This window comes from Balaenoptera physalus, assembly GCF_965194825.1.
Source record: "Balaenoptera physalus genome assembly, chromosome: 3".
In the NCBI taxonomy this organism is placed as follows: domain Eukaryota; kingdom Metazoa; phylum Chordata; class Mammalia; order Artiodactyla; family Balaenopteridae; genus Balaenoptera; species Balaenoptera physalus.
The window spans coordinates 22,189,887-22,210,736 of NC_138890.1; the positions used below are offsets into that span (position 1 = coordinate 22,189,887).

The 20,850-nt window shown below is 39.3% G+C and overlaps 1 protein-coding gene across 1 annotated transcript in view; it reads right to left on the minus strand.

The window, feature by feature from the left end:
• Nucleotides 1-10,642, minus strand: part of LOC309658156 (ELKS/Rab6-interacting/CAST family member 1-like) — a 182,029-nt gene extending 171,387 nt beyond the window's left edge. Inside the window, 1 exon segment of the mRNA XM_082456433.1 lies at nucleotides 10,045-10,642. Within this exon segment, the coding sequence (XP_082312559.1) occupies nucleotides 10,045-10,069 (25 nt within the window). The 5' untranslated portion in view covers nucleotides 10,070-10,642.
• Between the last annotated feature and the right edge of the window lie 10,208 nt (nucleotides 10,643-20,850).

Consider the following 20,850-nt stretch of genomic DNA (forward strand, 5'->3'; position numbering starts at 1 on the left):
TTTTTTTACTTCCAAATTCTATACATCAGGCTTCTCACAGAAACTTTCACTTCAGCCAGTGGAATACCTTGCAGGAGGCAGGCACTCAAGAAATATTTGTTAAGGTGACTTGAACATAGTAACACATTAGGTGAACATTATAGGAAGTTAGCCTAAGGGCTCTTCACTGAGAAGAAGACAGCTTTTTACCATGTTCTTTATTGCCAAGTGAAAGGATATACATATATAGCCTTGTTCGCTCAAAATGTACCCTCTCCACATCACTGACATCCTGTAAATGGCCATAAATCACAACTGGTCCTTGTCATGAGAAAAACTGTGTGTCAACTTGAGTGTGTCTGCCTTAAAAGACAGGTGCAAGGGTAAAATCAAACATATTTAAGTGCTTGGGAAAGAAACACTGCTCGACAGAAGCAAGGGACTATTAGGGGCAGGAATTATAAACATATACACCTTTTATAGCAATAGACTCCAGACAGGAAATCAGGATGAGACTGGTCTATCCTGGCATTCATTTCATAGAGTTTAGTTTTGTCTGATGAATATTTAAACCCAAAGCACTGCAGTGGTAGTGCCAATATATGTCATATTTTCAGTTGCATCTCCTTTCTGGACTAGGAGCGCCCCTAACTACTCATAAGCCTTAAAATCCTAATTATCGGGTAGACCAGCGGCAGACTGGAGTGACACGAAATTAAGGTTGACTTTTAAGAAAATAGGCACATGTCTTGTACTGCTCTATTAGATACACTTTGGCATTTTGCAGAGCCCAAATGAATTACAGAAGAGACACAGGTACTGTTAATACATCACATGCCTTCTAAAAATTCCGGAAGACGTGGGGAGTCCCACATCATTTCTTTGGGACTAGAGACGTTGCCAAGGACTAAAATTGATGATGCATAGAAGGAGAACCCTCCAAAACTAACTCCTCTGCTTTGCTGACCCAAAGGAAGCCAAAGGAAAGAGACTCTCTCACTCCAAGTAACTCCCTAAACTAACAATGTTTAGAAAAAACAAGTATTTTCAAGGTGGTTCAGAGTTGGAGGATAGCAGGCAGAGAGTAGAAACTGACTTGGATTTGATTATGGGGTCACGAGAAAGGATCAGAAATGTTCATTTTTAGTTGTTATTACTGAAGTTTTTATAAAATCCCAAGACATTCACTAGAACTTTACTAGTTAAGACACGTAACCCACACACAACTAGACTACAAGTACTTATAATACATGTTTTTGGTTTTTGTTTTTTGAGAAAGAAATCTCAACTACCAAAGGTTCACCAGCTGCAGGACTTCAAAGGCAGTAATAGGAGCAATGGTCTCCAATGACTCAATTTGGAAAGAAAAATCTCTCACACAACCCACCCATTAGACAAGATGACATACACATCTACTTCAGGACACCTTACGTTTTGGATGAATAGCCTTGAATTTACTTCACAGCCAATAGCTTGCCAGAGAAAACTTCCAGTTGGATCCTATTACTTAATACACTAAATCCACAGCTCAAAGTCCATCTCACTGGATAATTGAATATAACTAGCGATGGGAATTAAAACTGAGGATGCTAGCAGCCCTGATTTCACTGTTATTATTTGTACTGTGTGAAATGATTTTCATATTGGCAAGTATGGGATCTCTGAAACTGTGCACTCTTCCTATCTACCATGGTACATACGATTATTTGCCCATGCACGCTGAGGGGCAATGTGGTACAATGAAAGGAGCCCTGAGCTTGAGTCAAAACCAGTTCTAGTGCCAGCTCTGCCACTATCTGGCTGAAGACCTTGGACCACACTTTAGGTCCAAGTTTACTCATTAATTTATTTAATAACCATGATTTGATCACAGACCTAAAAGAACACAACATTGCTCAGCTGTAAAAGGGGGGAAACTAGACCTAGTTTATAGAACTGGTGTGAGATTTAAATGAGATAATGGGTGTACTTTGCATCCAAGACACACTGGTGCTAGTCTTCTTCTACCGCAACTATCAGGCACTGTGTTCAGTCTAAAACACCACTGCAGGGAGCACACTGGAAGCCCTCATCACGTTTGTCATCGCTGGGTAAAGCCTCTTGCCTCTTAGTCAGTAAAATCCATGAAGGCCAGGATTTTCTTCTTTCTAATACACAGACACATCCTCTGAACCTGCATGTGCCTCAGCACCTAGTAAGCACTTAATAAATAATTGTTGAATGAATAAATTCTCTTTTATTCCTTAAAATAACTCTGGATCAACTAATATTTTTACCATTTTACAGTGAGGAGGCTGAATAATGAGAGAAACTGTCTATCAAATCAGGTGATAAGTCCCTTCCAATTCCACAATGCTATCTATAGTTTTTATATTTTCCAATAGTTCATCATTATATCATTCTTCCTAAATAATTGCTACTTACTCACATTTATTGGTTATTGCTTAAATAATAGCAAGAGTCTCAAACTATAAAATCTACTCCTATCTTTAAGGAAAATAAAATATTTGAACTATAAAAAAAATCATTTGTTTCTAAGAAAACTCTATTCTCACATCTACACACAAACTATCTAATGAGGTTATTCTTAAGAAACTCTTCCAAGTAATTTTCCCAACCTGAACTTCCATATCCTTTTCCCCAAATAAGAAGCGAAATAAACAATCAGTCAAGAGTGATATTAAAAACATGGGGGCAATCCTGTCCCTAAAACATTTCTTCACCAAAATTTGGATTCTTTCACTTTAAGAGCAGCAAGATCATCTTTTTTACTATCTTTCAGAAGATAACTGTAGCTTCCCTAGTCTGGGGCCCTAAATGAGAAAGACCTGGGTTAGATGCAGCCAATGTCACAGGGTCTCGTGGCTCTGAATCAGTATTTTCACACACTCCCAATCATAAATGCCCCAGAGACCTCCTATCCCCAAAACGGACACTGCTGTATCTCAAGTTCAGGTTTACAGAATGATGGCCTCCTCCAAGGCCTTCCTTAGAAAACGTATTCCCAAATTTGCCATCTCACCTCACGCTTCCTTCTCCAAAAGCAGCCTACTCTTTACCACTTATAAGTCTTCTCCTCTAGAGGGCTGAATGTATATTGGGGCACTCAGCAGATATTACACTCTACTCCATCAAAAGGATCTCATACATTTGTTTTAATTTAGTAATTAACATTCCTCTAGACTCGCAGAAGTGCTGAGGGCAAAGTCATAACGCTTTTAGTGGCAAAATCAAAATGTAAGCCCAGGTCAGACTTCACATCTAATGCTGTTGCTGGCAGACCCAGTGATTTTGAGACCGAGCAAGATGATTTTATCATTAAGGCATCACCACTGCTGTGCAGGGAATTTCTCTTTCATTACACCTCAGCTCCCTCCCACCTCAAAACGCTGCGTAGAGTTCTAACGTACTCTGAAACCACAGCAACTTATGACAGAGCAGCCATCATGATGACCTGTAAGTCATCAAGATACATATCAACCACTGGCTATGTTATTAATACTTGAAGTATCAAATTTGCTAAGGAAGCAAAAAGGAGCTTCATTCTTCCTCAAGGGGAATCAGAAACCAGTATGTTCAAGAGAGGATTTCCATAGGAAAACCGCCCCTGCCTCAGACAGCACCTACCATCAACATGTTTATGGGCAAACACAGTATCAGAAAAACATGCTGTGAGTCTTAGAAACAGCATATGCCTCATTTCATACGGGCTGCTATGGTGCTAGGCATTGTTTTTTGGTTTTGTTTTTTTTACTGCATTTCAGAGAAATAACCGTAAAATGAAGGTCTATAACCAGCATATAACACAATAAACAACAGCATCAACTTCTGCACCCTTTTTGTGAATGGTTTCCCTATGCTTTAATTGAAAATGTAAGTTTTAATATGCTTTGTGTTTTCTCTCAAAATAGTTTGGGACCAATTCTATTCTAAGACTTCTGTATTTACCATCTCCATCCAAGGTCCAAAGATTACAGAATTTACAAATGAAGGACACCCCCTATACACACACACACACACACACAAGTCAGTAACAGAGGAGCTATGACAACAAAATTCCTGAATGACAGAAAGAAACACAGAGGACAGTGGCTTGAAACAGCAATGGTGGTCACCACAAGCTTTGTCCTAGAGTTCAGCTCAGGTCTTTCTGAAAGCCTGGACCAAAAATTCACAAAAACAAGAAGCAGTAACACAGTTCACATAACTTTCCTGAGCTTAAATATATAATAGATCTGGGTAACTGTCCAACCTAGGTTGTATCTTCAGGGAATCTCAAACTCTCATAAAAAACCAAGGTTTCTGGCTCAAGAAAAGGCTTAAAGTTAGAGATGAGCATTGTTAAATCACTGGTTCCTATTCACATTTCAACCCTTGAAATAACGTTTCACTACTTGTCTCAGTCACCAGCGACTCTAGTCTGTCTTGAGAAAGCTCACACGCCTCCCTGGACTCAGCCATCTCCTTCTCACCGACAGGTCAGGTCCAATACAACCAAAGCTTAATTCACTTTAAAAGATATGTGAACTATTATTCAAGGACAGTAGCTGTCTGTTCACAGAAGCTTCATCCACATCAAGGCAGCTGAGTTTGTGAGCTTGATTTTTGTATTCTTCTTTCATTCTGTCAAAATTCAAGCTTACAGATATTTCTACTTTCAGTCTATTCTTTAATACATGTCCCGCTCAGTGTAAGACAGGACTCAGAGTTTCAATGACATAACTGTATATTTTCCCAAGAAAATTGTTTATGTACCTTTCCATAAATGTTTTAACTTTTTCACCTAGAATATAAAATCCTTGAAGAAAATGTCTGTCTTCTATAGTTTAGCAAGATACATGCTCAACACAATTTCCAAATCACCTTTAGTACCAATTTTAACCATGAAGAACACTGAAAATTCTACTGTAAATTATCAAATATATGGAAGCAAATATATAAATGAAATGCTTCTGTCATTTAGTACAAAGAAGAGAGATACAAATATAGGATAATTTCTCAAATGAGTTTCAACTACTTAATGTGCTACTTTAAAGCATATTCACAAACAACAGAAATAATCAATCTGAAGAACTGGATTCATCTCTATACACAAGGGACATTTTTATACAGTTTCTCGAAGAATTAGCCACACAAGCACAATAGGTACCATAAAGATTAAAAGAAAGTAACTGCGTTAAAAATACTTCAGTTTATTAAAAGGAACGGTTCCTATTTTATATGTATACACATCTATTTTTATAGAAAAGAACACATCTATTTTTATTCTAATTTCCATGACTCACTCCCCACCCATTCACCGATGAGATAGATAACAGTTGATCCTATTTTTCACCTTTTAATTTATTCTACCTGGAGAAATAAAATTCATCACTGTCCCATGTTATTTTCCCTCCCCTTTGGACATTTATCCACTAAATAAACATCTACTACCCACTGCTGTTAAGCAGTGTGCTGGGTCCTGGGGCTCCATCCCAGTCTCCTCCGCTGGTTTCCCCTATTTGCCCCAATTTCTAAGCGCTGAAGTGTCCCAGGACTCAGCCCTGTCTCATCCTCAAGTCAGTCTACACATGCTCACTCGGTGGTCTCAGCTCGTCTCCTGGTCTAATTAGCATCTATCCTATGCTGACCACCCCCATATTTATATATACTGCAGACCTCTTTCCTGGGCTCCAGTTTCACATATGGACTCACCAACTCATCCTCTGCCAATAGATGTTTTACAGATCTCGAACGTTTAACAGGCCCAACTAACTCCAGATCTTCTCCACCAAACCTCCTTTCAAAGGATGAAGTTGATGACAACTTCGTCCTTCTAGTTAGTTAGGCTGAAATCCTTGAAATCATCCTGACACCTCTTTCTGTCATACCCCACATCCAAGCTATCAACAAACCTCTCTTGGAAGGCTGGCCAAGGAGACACTTTGACGTAAGCTTCTGCCCAATCCTGACGCCTCTGCCTCCCTCCCACTATGTTGTTCCCAAGGGCACATGCGTACAAGTATTCTACACACTAAACCCTGTCTGAGTCTACTTCCCAAATGATCCAAATGCTTCAAGTCTTCACTACAAACATCCATTACAATATTGTGCATACAACAGCTTATCCCTACTAGAAATAAAACAAAGGATGATTTTAGCTGATCTATGTGTAGAATCATATAGTTATAGATTCAGAGATTAAGGATATTTCTTGTCTTCTTTACAAGGACACTGAATGCCTCATGCTGCCTTACTACTCTTTTTGTTTATCCTCCATGCAGCAATGAAAGGCTTTAAATAAATCTTATCCATTCAAGTCCAACTGGTATTTTTTCTTTCTCTTCCCTGAGGAGCATCTTTTTTCTATACTACCACTTCTCTATTACTTCAGTTATTCACTGCATTTAGTTGTTTATCTTATTTTTTTCAGAAATATTCCTTCATAACAAGGAGGTGCTAAAAACCTCATTTCACAAGTAGGTATGAAAAAGAAATATCTTGAACACCTTTCCTAAAAAGAAATCTAAAGGTAGGTAATTTAGTACATAAGCCTTTAGGAAAGCATTAGAAGAAAGTAAGGGAAAGTCAAATATTAACAATTTACTGAACATAAATTCTCATTACACAAAATAGTATCTCTCCTTATAACTTCAAAATATTAATAGGGCAACACAGCAAAATATCAAGTGTCAGATGCAGCTAGACTACAAAATGTTATGTTTTTATTTTAGAAGTATGATTTTTATTATTGCTGAAACGAGAATTTTAGAAAAAAAACTACCATCAGTTTCTTAACATGTAATTTATTTGTAAAAGTCAACCAAAACAATCTGAATTCACTCATCAGCTCAGGAAGCAGATTCCATGACATTTTTTTCCCCTAAATGCTAAATGACACAGGCAGCGATAAAATATGCAGAGAAAGAACCATGTCACAGAAGATGTGACAATTTTGATAAATGATGATAAACTGTGATGTAGAACAGCCGTTTGTAAGCTGCTGTTTTCAAAAACATGTATTTTAATGATGATTTTTGCCAAATATCATTTGAGAGAGATATTCTGTAATAAAACCATTGACAAACAAAATTGGTACCTTATTATAAATTAGAACAGAAATGTATTTAAGTTTTCAGCAAACTTGTAATTTTGCTTTAAATGAGAATGCATTTTAGATCCAGTCAGTTCCTTACAATGTTAAACACAGTCATCATCTGACCCAGAAATCCCACTCCGAGGTATAAAACAGAAATTAAAACATACTTTCACACAAACCCTTGTACATGAATGTTCATACATGCAACATTATTCATAAAAGACAAGAAGTGCAAACAACCCAAATGTCCATCAAGTGACATATAATATCAATAGAACAGAATACTATTCAGCAATAAGAAGGAATAAAGTACTGATACATGCTACAATACGGATGAACCTTGAAAATATTATATTAAGGAAGCCAGTCACAAGAGGCTACATATCACTATGTTTATATGAAATATAAATTCTATTTATATGAAATGCCCAGAATAGGCAAATCCACAGAAATAAGATGTAGATAAGTGGTTGCCTAGGGTTGAGAGTGTAGAGGGAATGGAGAATAATTGCTAATGGATATAGGGTTGCTTTCTGGGGTAATGAAATGTTCTAGAATTGTGCACGGTGATGGCTGCACAACTCTCTAGCTATACACAACCTCTGAATTGTACACTTTAAGTGGGTGAACTGTATGTGAACTACATCTCCAAAAACCTGTTTAAAATGCCAGTTAAAAAGGCCAGTCATGGGCTTTCCTGGTGGCGCAGTGGTATAGAATCCACTTGCCAATGCAGGGGACACGGGTTCGAGCCCTGGTCCAGGAAGATCTCACATGCTGCGGAGCAACTAAGCCCACGAGCCACAACTACTGAGCCCAAGTGCCGCAACTACTGAAGCCCGCGCGCCTAGAGCCCACGCACCGCAATGAAGAGTAGTCCCCGCTCGCCGCAACTAGAGAAAGCCCACACACAGCAACAAAGACCCAACGCAGCCAAAGATAAATAAATAAATAAATTTACTTTTTAACAAAAGGGCCGGTCATGTTGTAGCTGTTTATAACTTGTATAGACTTTTCAAAGTCTAAATCCCTAATTATCAAAATATGTTTCTTACTGTCCACAAACCTCATTTCATTTCCTTACATAAAACCATCTGCCTATTCCACTATAAATACTACACGTAGTGAAAGAAAGTGCTTCTAAAATTAAATTATGTTTTCAAAACAGATTTCTCCTTAATATATTTAATTTTAATGATTCGCATGTGAATTATCCACACTTTCCATTAACTATGGTTAAATTTTCAATCTCAGATAAGTATCCCCCAATACAAAAGCACATTAACAGGCCATTCCTCTCCCAACACAAGCTGTGTGGGCTAAATTTTTAACGTATTAGCTTGAATTTTAAAAAGCAAAATTAAGGAGGCAGATCTGTAAGAAAAGCAAGCACATGAAGTCTCAGAATTTTAGAATGGAAAATATTTTCAAGATTGATCCTCTTCAGGACTACCGAAACTTTAATATCTAAGAACTAACCCCAGGAATTTTGTGATATTCTCATACCTTACTTTTTAAATTTTTATTGGAGTATAGCTGATTTACAATGCTGTGTTACTTTCTGCTATACATACCTTACTATTTTGCCTTATTATTTATATTTACATTAAGTTGATTCCTTTCCTTTTTTTTCTTTTTAACTTAGCAATGTATGACACAACATCAGTGAACTTATGGGTTTGGTAAGCTATCTGTACTAGTCTAACAAACATTATAATAAATAAAAGTTTAAATGGTGATGTGTCTATCACTTAAAAACATCTTGCACGTGATCAGTACTACATCTACCACACTATGGGAAACACTGACCTAGCTTTATCTTCTAATTTATGGGTGAGAAAGTTGAACTTCCTGGTGACTCTCAAAAGTCTGTGCACATCAGAACCTCCTGGAGGGTTTGTGTTAAAATAGAGAGTGCTGGGCTCTTCCCCAAGAGCGTAGGTCTGGGGTAAGGTCTGAGAATTTACGTTTCTAACAAATATCTAAGTGGCACTAATGCTGCTGGCCCAGGGACCGCCCTTCAAAAACCACTGACCAAAACCTACTAACCCCAAATTAGTCAGACCAGAATTTAAACTGGAACCCAATCTTCTCTTAGATGCTCTTATAATTATATGCTCTATCAAACATGTTTAATGTTGCTGAATTTTATTCACCTTTCACTTAATTTTACTCTTTTCAATAAAGGTGATTATTAAATGCTAAAGATCAGGTTTATACATTTTTAAGACTTCAGAGTTGTTATAAAATAGTGATTAATAAAAATTTAAGGAAAAGAACATTACAATCACCTTTGAGGACCCTGAATCCCTTTTCTTGGTCACATACCCTCCATTAGTCCTTTGAGATAAACATTATCTTCAAGTTTGTGTCTTATCATTCACTTGCTTTTCTTGTTAATTTTCTCATAGCCATATCTCTAAATAATATATTGTTTAGGTTGTATGTTCTGAGCTTTATACTATATCTTTTTATGCTATTTGCTTTTGTATTCAATATGATGTTTTTGAGATGTAGCCCTCGGTTTTTATCAGTAATTCATTGCTTTCATGGCGGGACACTATTTCATCTACAAGAAAACAGCACTAAAACTGTTGACTTTTTTTTCATTTTGAAAAAATCAGAGGTAAAAAAGAAGTTGCAAAAATAGTACAGAGAAGTCCTATGTATGCTTCATCCAGTTTCCTCCAATGGTTACATCTTACCTAACTATATTACAGTATCAAAACCAGCAAACTGGTTTTGGGACAATGCTTGTGTATAGTTTCATGCCATTTTATTATATATGCAACTCTCAATTTTTAAGTTCTTTTTTCTTTTTTTTTTTCTCGCGGGCCGCCCAGGCCGCGAGACCAAGGGCCGCGGGGGCCGGGCCGGCGCGCCGCCCCCGCCCCGCCTCAGGCCGCCCGCGCTTGGGCCGCCGCGCGGCGACGCGAGGCCAGTCCCACCCCGCCCCCACCCCCACCGCCGGCCCGGGGGTCGCTCACCTTCCGCGTTGCCCCAGACCACCATGCCCGGGCACAGCCGCCTCCTCCGGCCTCGCTGGCCCCGCCGCCGCCACACGGTGCCCTCGCCTAGGGCGGGGAGAAGGGCCGGGAAAGGAGTCGCACCGCCGCGCCGCGGTCCACGCTCGCCCCACGCTCGCAGCGGCCACCCTGAGCGCGCCCAATGGCTGCTCTGTCCCTCCCCCTCCGACGGGCGCGCGCCGCGGCTCCGCCCCGCCCCTCCCCCTTCGGCGGCCGGCGCGCTCCCAGGCTCTTCCCCGCCCTTCCCCACCCGCGGCGGTTCCGGCCCCGGCTCGCACAACGCCCCGCGCTGCGCGAGTGCCCGCCTCGCGCCTAGCCTCGGGCGACCCTGAACCACCGGCGCGGCGCCCCTCCCAGGCCCGCCCGCGGAGGTCAGCCCCTCCGCTGCACGTGACCGTCTCGCTCGCGGGGGCGGAGAGGAGCGCGGCGCCGGCCCGCCTTCCGCATCCCGAGACCTGCGCGCCTCCCGCTGGGGTTGATGCGCTGTTCTCCTCTCTGCGAGTCCCCGCCCCGCGCTGCACTCCCCAGTCCGGGAGGACACTAGTTCAGGGACTGACCGTGCTTAATCAAGATCATTCTATTGATATTAATGAATATCTGAGTTACTTCCTTTATTCCGCCCCCCCCCCCGCCAATTAAAGACAATGCTCCTACCTATTAGAAAAATGAAAATCCAAACACTGACAGCCCCAAATACTTGCAAGAATGTGAAGTAATAGGAACGCTCATTCATTGCTGGTGGGAACGCAAAATAGTACAGCCAGTCTGGAAGAGAGTTTGGCAGTGTCTTACAAAACTAAACATACTCTTACTATACGATCCAGCAATCGGACTCCTTGGTATTTACACAAAGGAGTTGAAAAATTATGTCCACATCAAAAACCTGGACACAGATGTTTCATAGCAGCTTTATTCATAATTGCCAAAACTTGGAAGCCACCAAGATGCCCTTCGGTAGATGAATGGGTAAACAAACTGGTGCATCCAGATAATGGAATATTATTCAGCACTAAAAAGAAATAAGCCATCAACCCATGAAAAGATAGGCAAGAACTTTAAATGCTTATTACTAAGTGAAAGAAGCCAATCTGAAAGGCTACATACTCTTTGATTCCAACTAAGTGATACCATAATGGTGGATAATGTCATTAGTCAAAACCCATAGAACATACAACACCAAGCGTGAATCCTAATGTAAACTATGGACTTTGGGTGCTAATGAAGTGTAAATGTAGATTCATCAATTGTAACAAATATACTTCTCTGCTGAGTAGTTGATAATGGTGGAGGCTATACATATGTGGGAACAGGGGGTACATGGGAAATCCCTGTACCTTTCACTCAATGTTGTTGTGAACATAAAACTGCTCTAAAAAAATAAAGTCTACAAACTTTAAGCTGTAAGATGAATAAGTTCTGAGGTTCTAATGTATAGCATGGTGACTAGTTGATAACACTGCAATGTATAACTATAATTTGCTAAGAGAACTTAAAGGTTGACCCCCAAAACATATACATATATATTTATATATTCCTCTTTACCATAAATGTAACGGCTGTGCTCCTGGCTTCTCTAATCTCTTCCAATCATCTATTTTTATTTCTGCTCAGTACCATGCTGTCTTAATTGGTAGAGTTTTATAATAGCGAGTCTTAATATCTAGTAGGTCAAAAATCCCCAATTCACTCTTCCATTTGCTGTTAAGAATCAGCTCGCATGTTCTATGTGGGGGAGGGAGGTGAAGGAAATTCATTTTAGTGTCATAAAATCTCTAAAACAATTTGGGGAGAATCACATCTTCTGTAGATTGAAATTTTCTATTGAAATAAGATTTATTTCTCCATTCCTTTAGTTTTTCTTAAGTGTCTTTGTTCTATAATTTTCTCCATATAGTTGTTGCCTATTCTTGCTAGAGTTATTCCTAGGTACTTTATAACTGTGATAATATTATAAATGGTATCTCATTGCCTTTTCTAAATAGTTGTAGCAGAGTACAGAAATGCAATTGATTTTGTATATTGATTTTGTTTGCAGTATACTTGCTAACCACTTTTATTCATTCGAATACTTCATCTGTAGATTCTTTTGGTTTTTCTACAGGGACAAGATAGCCTCAATGACTAGTGATAGCAGTTTCTTCTTCTCCAATGCTAAGAATTCTTCTTTTTCTTCCTGTGTAAGACTTCCTATATAATGCTGCAAAGAAGGATTATCTTATCTTGTTGGTGAAAGGTGTCTTATCTTGTTTCCAATATTAAAAAAGAATGTTTTCAATGTTTCACCATTAAATATCACATCTGCTGAATATTTATACCTTCTAATGATAGTCTGTTCATTTTGTATCATGAATAGATACTGAATGTTATGGAATGCATTTTCTACATCTCCTGAGATTAAATTTTTTTTAAATCAAGAATTCAGTGGGGGACAGATGGATTGAGAGTTTGGGGTTAGCAGACGCAAACTATTACATATAGGATGGATAAACAACAAGGTCCTACTATACAGCACAGGGAACTAAATTCAATATCCTGTGATAAACCATAATGGAAAAGTATGAGAAAGAATGCATATATATGTAACTGAGTCTCTTTGCTGTACAGCAGAAATTAACATTGTAAATCAACTGTACTTCAATAAAAAACTTACTCTGCATCCATAATGTGTCACACTGTTCTAGACAGTAGAGGTAAAGCAGTGACCAAACAGATGAAAACACTTGCCCTCAGGGAGTTCACCTTGTATTAAAGGAGAACAAACACAATGAATAAATAAAATGCATAGTTTGTTACATATTGATCAACACAAAAGACAAAAATGAAGTAGAGAGGGGAACAGGTAGTGTCGGGAAGGAGGTCTGCAACTTCAAATGCAGTGGTAGGAATGGGTGTCATTGACAAAATGACATCTGGCAAGAGCCTGCAAGCAGAAACAAGAGCATAGGTTGTATGCAGTAAGCACTGCAAGGCAATATGAAGTTCTGTTACAAATTCTGTGAAGGAAAAGTGAATTTCTGAGTAGGTTCACTGGAAAAGATAAATGTTAACATACTATTTTAGTTGCTAATTCCCTATCACAAGCAATGAAGCTTAAAAATCTTACATCAACTATCAAGTAAATTAAAAAACCAGCTGAAACCATTATAACCACCAGTAGTACCAAAGTAGCATTCTTATTAAAAGTATGAAAATAACCATTTCAATATAGAATACAGAAAGATAACAAAAATTATTCTGTTGTTCAAAGTAAATTATTATAAAATTTCAACTTGGGTCACAGAAGCCTATCAAAAAAATAAGTATGGGAAAAGCATAAATGGAAAAAAGAAATATTCACAAGTACAAGACCTAAAACTCATTGTAAGTACTCCCCATAAGTTATCTGACCCAATCCAGGGCTAACACTCTAAAGAAACATGAAAACAAAAAGACAATCACTCAGAGACCAGATGACAGAAAGAAGAAAGGAATCGTTTCAAAGATGTGTTACAGAAAGTTCAAGTACAAAATTTTCAAATTAATATAGAGAATGCAAAAGGAAAAAAGACCCAGCAAGTCTAACTAGCAATGAAATAAATAAGCAAAGACAAAAAGAGAAGGACATCTAAACACACAAAGACTGACCAAAAGAGAATAAGGAAACTCCTAAACCAAAAGGTCACAGAGGTGTCCTATCCAACATTAGCTCATGGGATGATGATAGGTGTTTATGCGGGGGGGGGGTGAATAGGTCAAAGTTAATCTATTAGATTCTTTATGCAGTACATCTCAGAATCTTTCAAAATGCCACTGTGAATTATGAATCACTAACCTACTTCGGGGGTAGGGTATGGGGGGCACAGAGTAAGTACGCATAAGAATGTAGTCTTTCCCATGCCAGCTCACCACGGAACCCTTTATTTTGGCCAAAAACAAAAGTCTGTGAGAAAAATGTTGTCCTAAAGGATGGTAAGACAGATGAAATTCATAAATCGCTTTGTAGAGTTAAAGGAATGCTAAAAAAAAAAAAAAAAAAAAAGTAAGGACTTTCTGGTTGTTGTTTTTTTCTTTTATTATTGGTAGAAAGCCAGCCAAGAATCAGTTGGACTTACAAACATGAGTACATGGATGAATAAAAGATAGAAAAGAGAATAAATCAAAATTCTGATATATTTTACTGAAGAGGATATTTGGATACAAATGTTGTTATGAAGCAGTCCAACTATGCTAAAGTAAAGAAAGAAAAATACAAGGGTTGTACTCGTCCTAACTGACAAAAGTGAAATAAATCACCAGGATGGAATGGTATCCAACCAGAGTTCTGGATGCTCTTGAGGACGACTATGAATTTGTAGGCAAAGTTAGATAGAATCATCCGAATAGCCCCAAATTTGGCTCCTACAAAGGCTCTGGAGAAGACCCAATAAAATAAGATTCATTGTGGATTTGTTGGAAGTATAGGGTAGGTTGAGGGAATTTTTAATTAAGAATAGACTCAGACACTGAAGTAAAAATAACCTAATAGAAGAAACACCGTAAAGTTATAGAATCTATAGATATCTGTATTAATTCTATATCTATAGGTAGATTCTGTATCTATAAAGAGAAATAGATATAAACCACCTGAAATTTTTTGAAGTGGTAACTAAACTGAGGCAGGAAATAATGTTGATTTAGACTTTCGACACATCTTAGACAACATTCTTCAACAAAGGCTTAAAATATTAAATCACTATCAAAAGAAATATTCTGCCCCAGATAGGAAAGTGGCTTGGTGGCCGAAAACAAAAGGAAGAAATAAGCAAAATTTCACATATAGTTTATCTCGGGATTTTAGTGAAAACTAGTCTCATTTGTATAATATTGAAAAATGGAGCACACGGCAAATGTTCAGGTTTAGAAATGAGCAGTGAAATGCCAAGCGCCAGAGATAACCGATGGAGAGTTATTTATTTATTTAGTACAGTCCTGGCAATGACAAGGGTCATAGCCAGTATGATCCACGACATTCAAGGAAGCTCTCCACGTGCCAAACACCACCTGAGTCACTGTATGTGCATTACTTTGTTTAGTCTTCACAACTTCCTACAGAAGTAATTGCCATTTTATTCCATGAGTTTACAAGCTAGACAGTAAAGGCTCAGAGAGGAAAGTAACTTCCCCAAAGATCACTAAGGTAAGTAGGTGGCAGTCATAGGAGCTACTAAATGATAGAGCTAAAATTTGAAACCTGGCAACTGACCCCAGAATCCTTACCTACTTTGGGGGTAGGGTATGGGGGGCACAGAGTAAGTATGCATAAGAATGTAGTCTTTCCCATGCCAGCTGACCACGGAACCCTTTATTTTGGCCAAAAACAAAGCACTGCGAGAAAAATGCTGTCCTAAAGGGTGGTAAGTCAGATGAAATTCATAAATCACTTTGAAAGGTTAAAGGAATGCTAAAAAAAAAAAAAAAAAAAAAATCAACTACTGCACCAATGGTTCTCAAACTTGAGCATGCATCAGAATCACCTGGAAGGTGTGTCAAAGACAGACTGCTGGGCCCCATCCCCTCGAGTTTCTGACTAAGCAGATTTTGTGGGTTCCGAATTTCTATTTCTAACAAACTGATGTTTCTGCTCAAGGGCCCACACTTGGAGAAATATGGTCCTAAGCCACAGGTGGTGAAACAAAGAAAGCAAGCGATCACGATAAGAATGGTCTCGGGAAAAGGAGAAAACCTAGGTGAAGAAAGCTGGCGTGGAATTAAGGAAAGGAGGGATGAATCATCCAGTAAATGGGGTCAAGCTAAAATCACATGGAAGTTTTCCTGGGCCTTTTGCTCCCTGGGTGGGCAAAGAGTCTTCCTGGGACCTCAAACAGCCTACAACTATTCAAACCAGCTTCGGGCACAGTATAAATTTAATGGCAAAAGGATGTCCCCACGTTCAGGATCTCTGTACTCTGGCTACCACCACAAACCTTACCCACTGACAATGCCTAGAACTCCTTTAACAGGAAACAAAACGTTTTACTTTGTAGCAAGAAATAGAAGCTTGAGAAGGAAATAAGTCCTAAAAAGTGAATATATATCGCTGTCTACAGATCTCATTCCAAATGTAAATGACTGCTTATAGATTAACCCTAGGTCTAATATAACATGGCATGTCTAATATTCTTAAAATTACAAAAATTCAGTTTTATTACTTTGGAGAGGAAGCATGATGCTACATGAAAGGCATCAAATTTGGTGTTAGAAATCCTATACTTGGGGATAAATGACTTCTGACAAGTCTTTTTTTGTTTCTTTGTTTATATTTTATTTTTGGCTGCGTTGGGTCATCGTTGCTGCACGTGGGCTTTCTCTAGTTGCGGCGGGCGGGGGCTACTCCTCGTTGCGGTGCACGGGCTTCTCATTGCAGTGGCTTCTCTTGTTGCAGAGCGCAGGCTCTAGGCACGTGGGCCCAGTAGTTGTGGCTCGCGGGCTCTAGAGCGCAGGCTCAGTAGTTGTGGCGCATGGGCTCAGTGGCTCCGCGGCATGTGGGATCTTCCCGGACCAGGGCTCGAACCCGTGTCTCCTGCATTGGCAGGCGATTCCTAACCACTATACCACCAGGGAAGTCCAGACATTTTCTTCATACGTAAAAAAGGAGCAGTAGGGACTTCCCTGGTGGCACAGTGGTTAGGAATCGCCTGCCAATGCAGGAGACACGGGTTCGAGCCCTGGTCCGGGAAGATCCCACATGCCGCGGAGCCACTGAGCCCATGCGCCACAACTACTGAGCCTGTGTGCCACAACTACGGAAGCCCGCGCGCCTAGAGCCCGTGCTCCGCAACAAGAGAAGCCAGCGCAATGAGAAGCCCGCGCACCGCAAGAAGAGTAGCCCCCGCCTGCCTCAACTAGAGAAAGCCCACGCGCAGCAACGACCCAACGCAGCCAAAAATAAATAAATATAAAATTAATTTATTTTTTAAAAAAAGGAGCAGTAATTCCCCACAGAGATGTGAGGATCAAAAGGGATCATATTTGTGAAAGTGTTTGGTCAATTATAACTCACTTTTTCAATTATAAGGTGTTAGGACTACTTCGGGGAGTAACACGTTTTATACAAGCTGTTACTAGATGTGCACTGTATTCAAGTTTAGGGTGCATATTAACGTCCAGTGTCATTTATACACAAGAGATGCCTTCTAGGCTCAAGAGACAAAAGTTACAAGTGATAATCAGGCATTCATGACGCTGGGATTTGATAACGTTTCTCCCAGTCTAAACGCAGTGGGAAACATCCAGAACTGAAAGTGGACACAAACTACTTAGTATTTTAGGAAAGCAGGAGAGACACAACAGGATTGGGGAGAAGTATCAAGTCTATCAGAAGCTCTCAGGGACGCCTGGTGTCTACCTACAGAGGCTGCAACCAGCATATTCTTAGGACAAAACCCTAAGGTAGTGGGTGGTTTTTTGTTTGGTTTTTTGTTGCCTGAGAGTGAGCTACTGTCCCGCTATCTCACTCTAAAACCTATAGAAAGAGAAGGGCTGTGTTCCTCCAGCTGTGGCACCTCAGGGTAGGGTCCTCTACCTAAGGCTCTGAAAAAGTAAGGAGGGCACAGTGCTACCTCATAGTACAAAAAGGTACATGAAAGACCTATGTTCTCCTTCCTCTGCTGCTGGCAGGCACTAAGATGAGGAAGAGATGCTCAGAAGGCCATGGCATGGTGATGGAGGAGTCCAGTCTGGCTGCGGCACCTTCACGACCTTAGGAAAACTGTCGGCAAGCTTTCATTAGAGTAGGTTCAGGCCACAACGTGCATATTCATCTTTCATCTGTTTAAACAAGGCACTAAATAGTAGGTGTCACTGGTCACTTCCTATTGAACAAAGCCTACAAGATTTTAGGTAAGCATCAAGACACTGATGTTGGGTCAGGCGAAGATTTCTTAGCTATGACACCAAAAAGTATATTGATAAAAGAAAAGAATAAGCTGGGCTTCATTCAGATAAAAAATAACGCATTTCAAAAGACACCATTAAAAAAGTAAAGACGTGCCATGAACTAGGAAAAAATATTTGAAAATCATATATCCAATAAAGGACTTGTATCCAATAATAACAAGTGTTGGCAAGGATATGGAGAAACTGGAACCCTCATGCATTGCTGGTGGAATTGTCAAATTCGAAACTGCTACTTTGAAACACTGATTCATCATATGACCCAGGTAATTACCCCTAGGTAACCACCCAAGTGAAATTAAAACTACATGCACACATCAGCCAGAGCGGCCAAAACGTGGAAACAAACCAAATGTCCATTAATTGGTGGATGGATAAATAAAATGTAGTATATCCATACTATAGAATATTCTTTGGCAATATGATACAGGCTACTGCATAACCTCAAAAACATTACGCCAGATAAAAGAAGCTAGACACAAGAGACCACATACGGTATGATCCCATTTATATGAAATGTCTACAAAAGGCAAATCTATAGAGGTAAGAAGTAAATTATCGGTTGAATGGGTCTGGGGGTGGGAATGAGAGTGATTCCAAACAGGCACAAGGTTTCTTTTGGAGGGTGATGGAAATGTTCAAAAATTAGATTACATGATAGGTGCATACAACTCTATAAATTCACAGATTTTACTAAAAACCACTGAATTGCATATACTTCAAAAGAGCCAATTGTATGGCATGTGAATTATACATCAATAAAACTGTTTAAAAAAATAAAGAAATTTAAAAGAGAAGTCAGGGACAGCCCTGACCCCAAACCTCACTATGAAATGTTAACATATTTACACAGAAATCTGCCACTTATCCTGATGTCGCCCTTCCAGAAACTTGACTCTTAGGATGACAAAGAACACGAACAAAGAGTAAGAGACCTCCAAACAGGGTCTAAGATAGCCGTGGCTCATTTATGCACTTTAGACTACAGGAGAAAATGGAAGTCCTCCCCTCGCCCCTACCCAGCCTGAGATGAAAACTTAATGACTCATAGGTACAAATGCAGGGCACCTAATTTTAAGCTCGATTATCTGGTTTTCCTCAGCAGCTACATTAACTAAGTGACAGTTAATACTGAGGATGGGATCAGAAGCAAACTATCAAAGCACAGGCCTCTGGGTCTGGTCAGCCCCTTACAACTTCACACCACTGAGGGCAGGGCAGCAACGGTACCCTGGTGGCCAAAAATGGTTATGACATCTGTTATCTGAGGCTGGAAAGAGAATCAGTTTCTCAAAATGAGGTCATCAAAATGGCCATGGGTATGCACCCATTTATGATACAGGTTCTCTTGCCTCACTCAAACCAACTGAATCAGAACCTCCAACAATGATACCTAAGAATCTGCATTTTTAACAAGCCCCCTCGATGATTCTTATGTTTTCAATTTTATTGTGCACAAGAGCCCTTTACTTAGAGAATATTAGAGATGGAAGGAACCTTGATGATCATCTAACCCAAAGTTCACCTACTGTAGATGAAAACACCGGGGACCAACGATGTAACATGATTTTCAAAGATCAAATAGTTCTTTAAACTCTTTAAAAAAAAAAAAAAAACAAAACTATGTCTCTAGTCCTAAAAATTGTCAAGAATACTACTGAAAAAAGAGAATATAAAATGTACCTTGGAAATATTTTCTTCAAAGATTGATGAAGATAACATGCTTAATCATTTAAAGGGATATGTTTCTGCTCTCAGGAAAATTCATCCAGAGCACCTCATTACCTGAAGCTGCCAACTAAATGAGTCATCATAACAGTTAAATTATTTTTTCCTTGTTGGTATGTTCAGTTTAATTATTGCCTTTTTTCCCCAAACCTACCTCCCTTGAGAAAATGCATAGGTTATTTGACCCAAAACACCAACATTCTTACAGATCACAAGCATTAAGTCATCATTTCCGCTGAAGCCACATCTCCAGGGCTGCAAGTCATATTTTTATATTAATGCAGCCTGAATTCTCCTGTGCGTGGGTCCTAAATCATGAGCTAGCAAGAGGGAGGAGATATGGGGATATATGTATATGTATAGCTGATTCACTTTGTTATAAAGCAGAAACTAACACCATTGTAAAGCAATTATACTCCAATAAAGATGTTTAAAAAAAAAAAAGATTACATTCTATTGGAGGAAAACAGTCAATAAACAAATATACAAATTAATTTAAAAAAAAAAAAAGTGGGTCTGTTTCCAGGGGCCTATTTAGCCAGTGGGTTCATCACCCGAAACCTCAGGCTCCCTTTCATTATTCCTGCTTGATCCTGCCTTTTGATAATTTCCAGTAAAGCACTGTTGTCTTATTTTCTGCTTTAGACAAGCTTAAGGGAGAGTTTCTTAAGTCACTTGACCAAAATATATTTTGGAGCACGGAAAGAACATAGTTTCTTTGTTTTCGGGGGGGTTTGTTTTCACAAAAGGATTACTTGGATTCAAAATCTTGTTCACTGACTTGTTAATCGTGATGTAGTGACATGACAAATTTCTCAGCCTGTTAGAGGCTTTAATTTCTTTTTCACAAAATGTAAAGAATAACACCTACCTTGCAAGGTTTTTTGCAAAGATTCTAAAAAACACGTAGCACGTAAAGTAGATAATATATGTAACACGAACAGTGTCTATTGTATATATATAATTGTCAATGAAAAAATGTTGCCTGCCATATCAGTAAACAAAGGATGTTGCAGCCATCAAGCCATCACATTATAGCCGCCCCAAGAGTGAACCCTGAGGAAACTCAGGATGGAAACAGGATGCCCACCATCTAGCAGTCAACTGCCACAGCCTCCCCTGATGGTG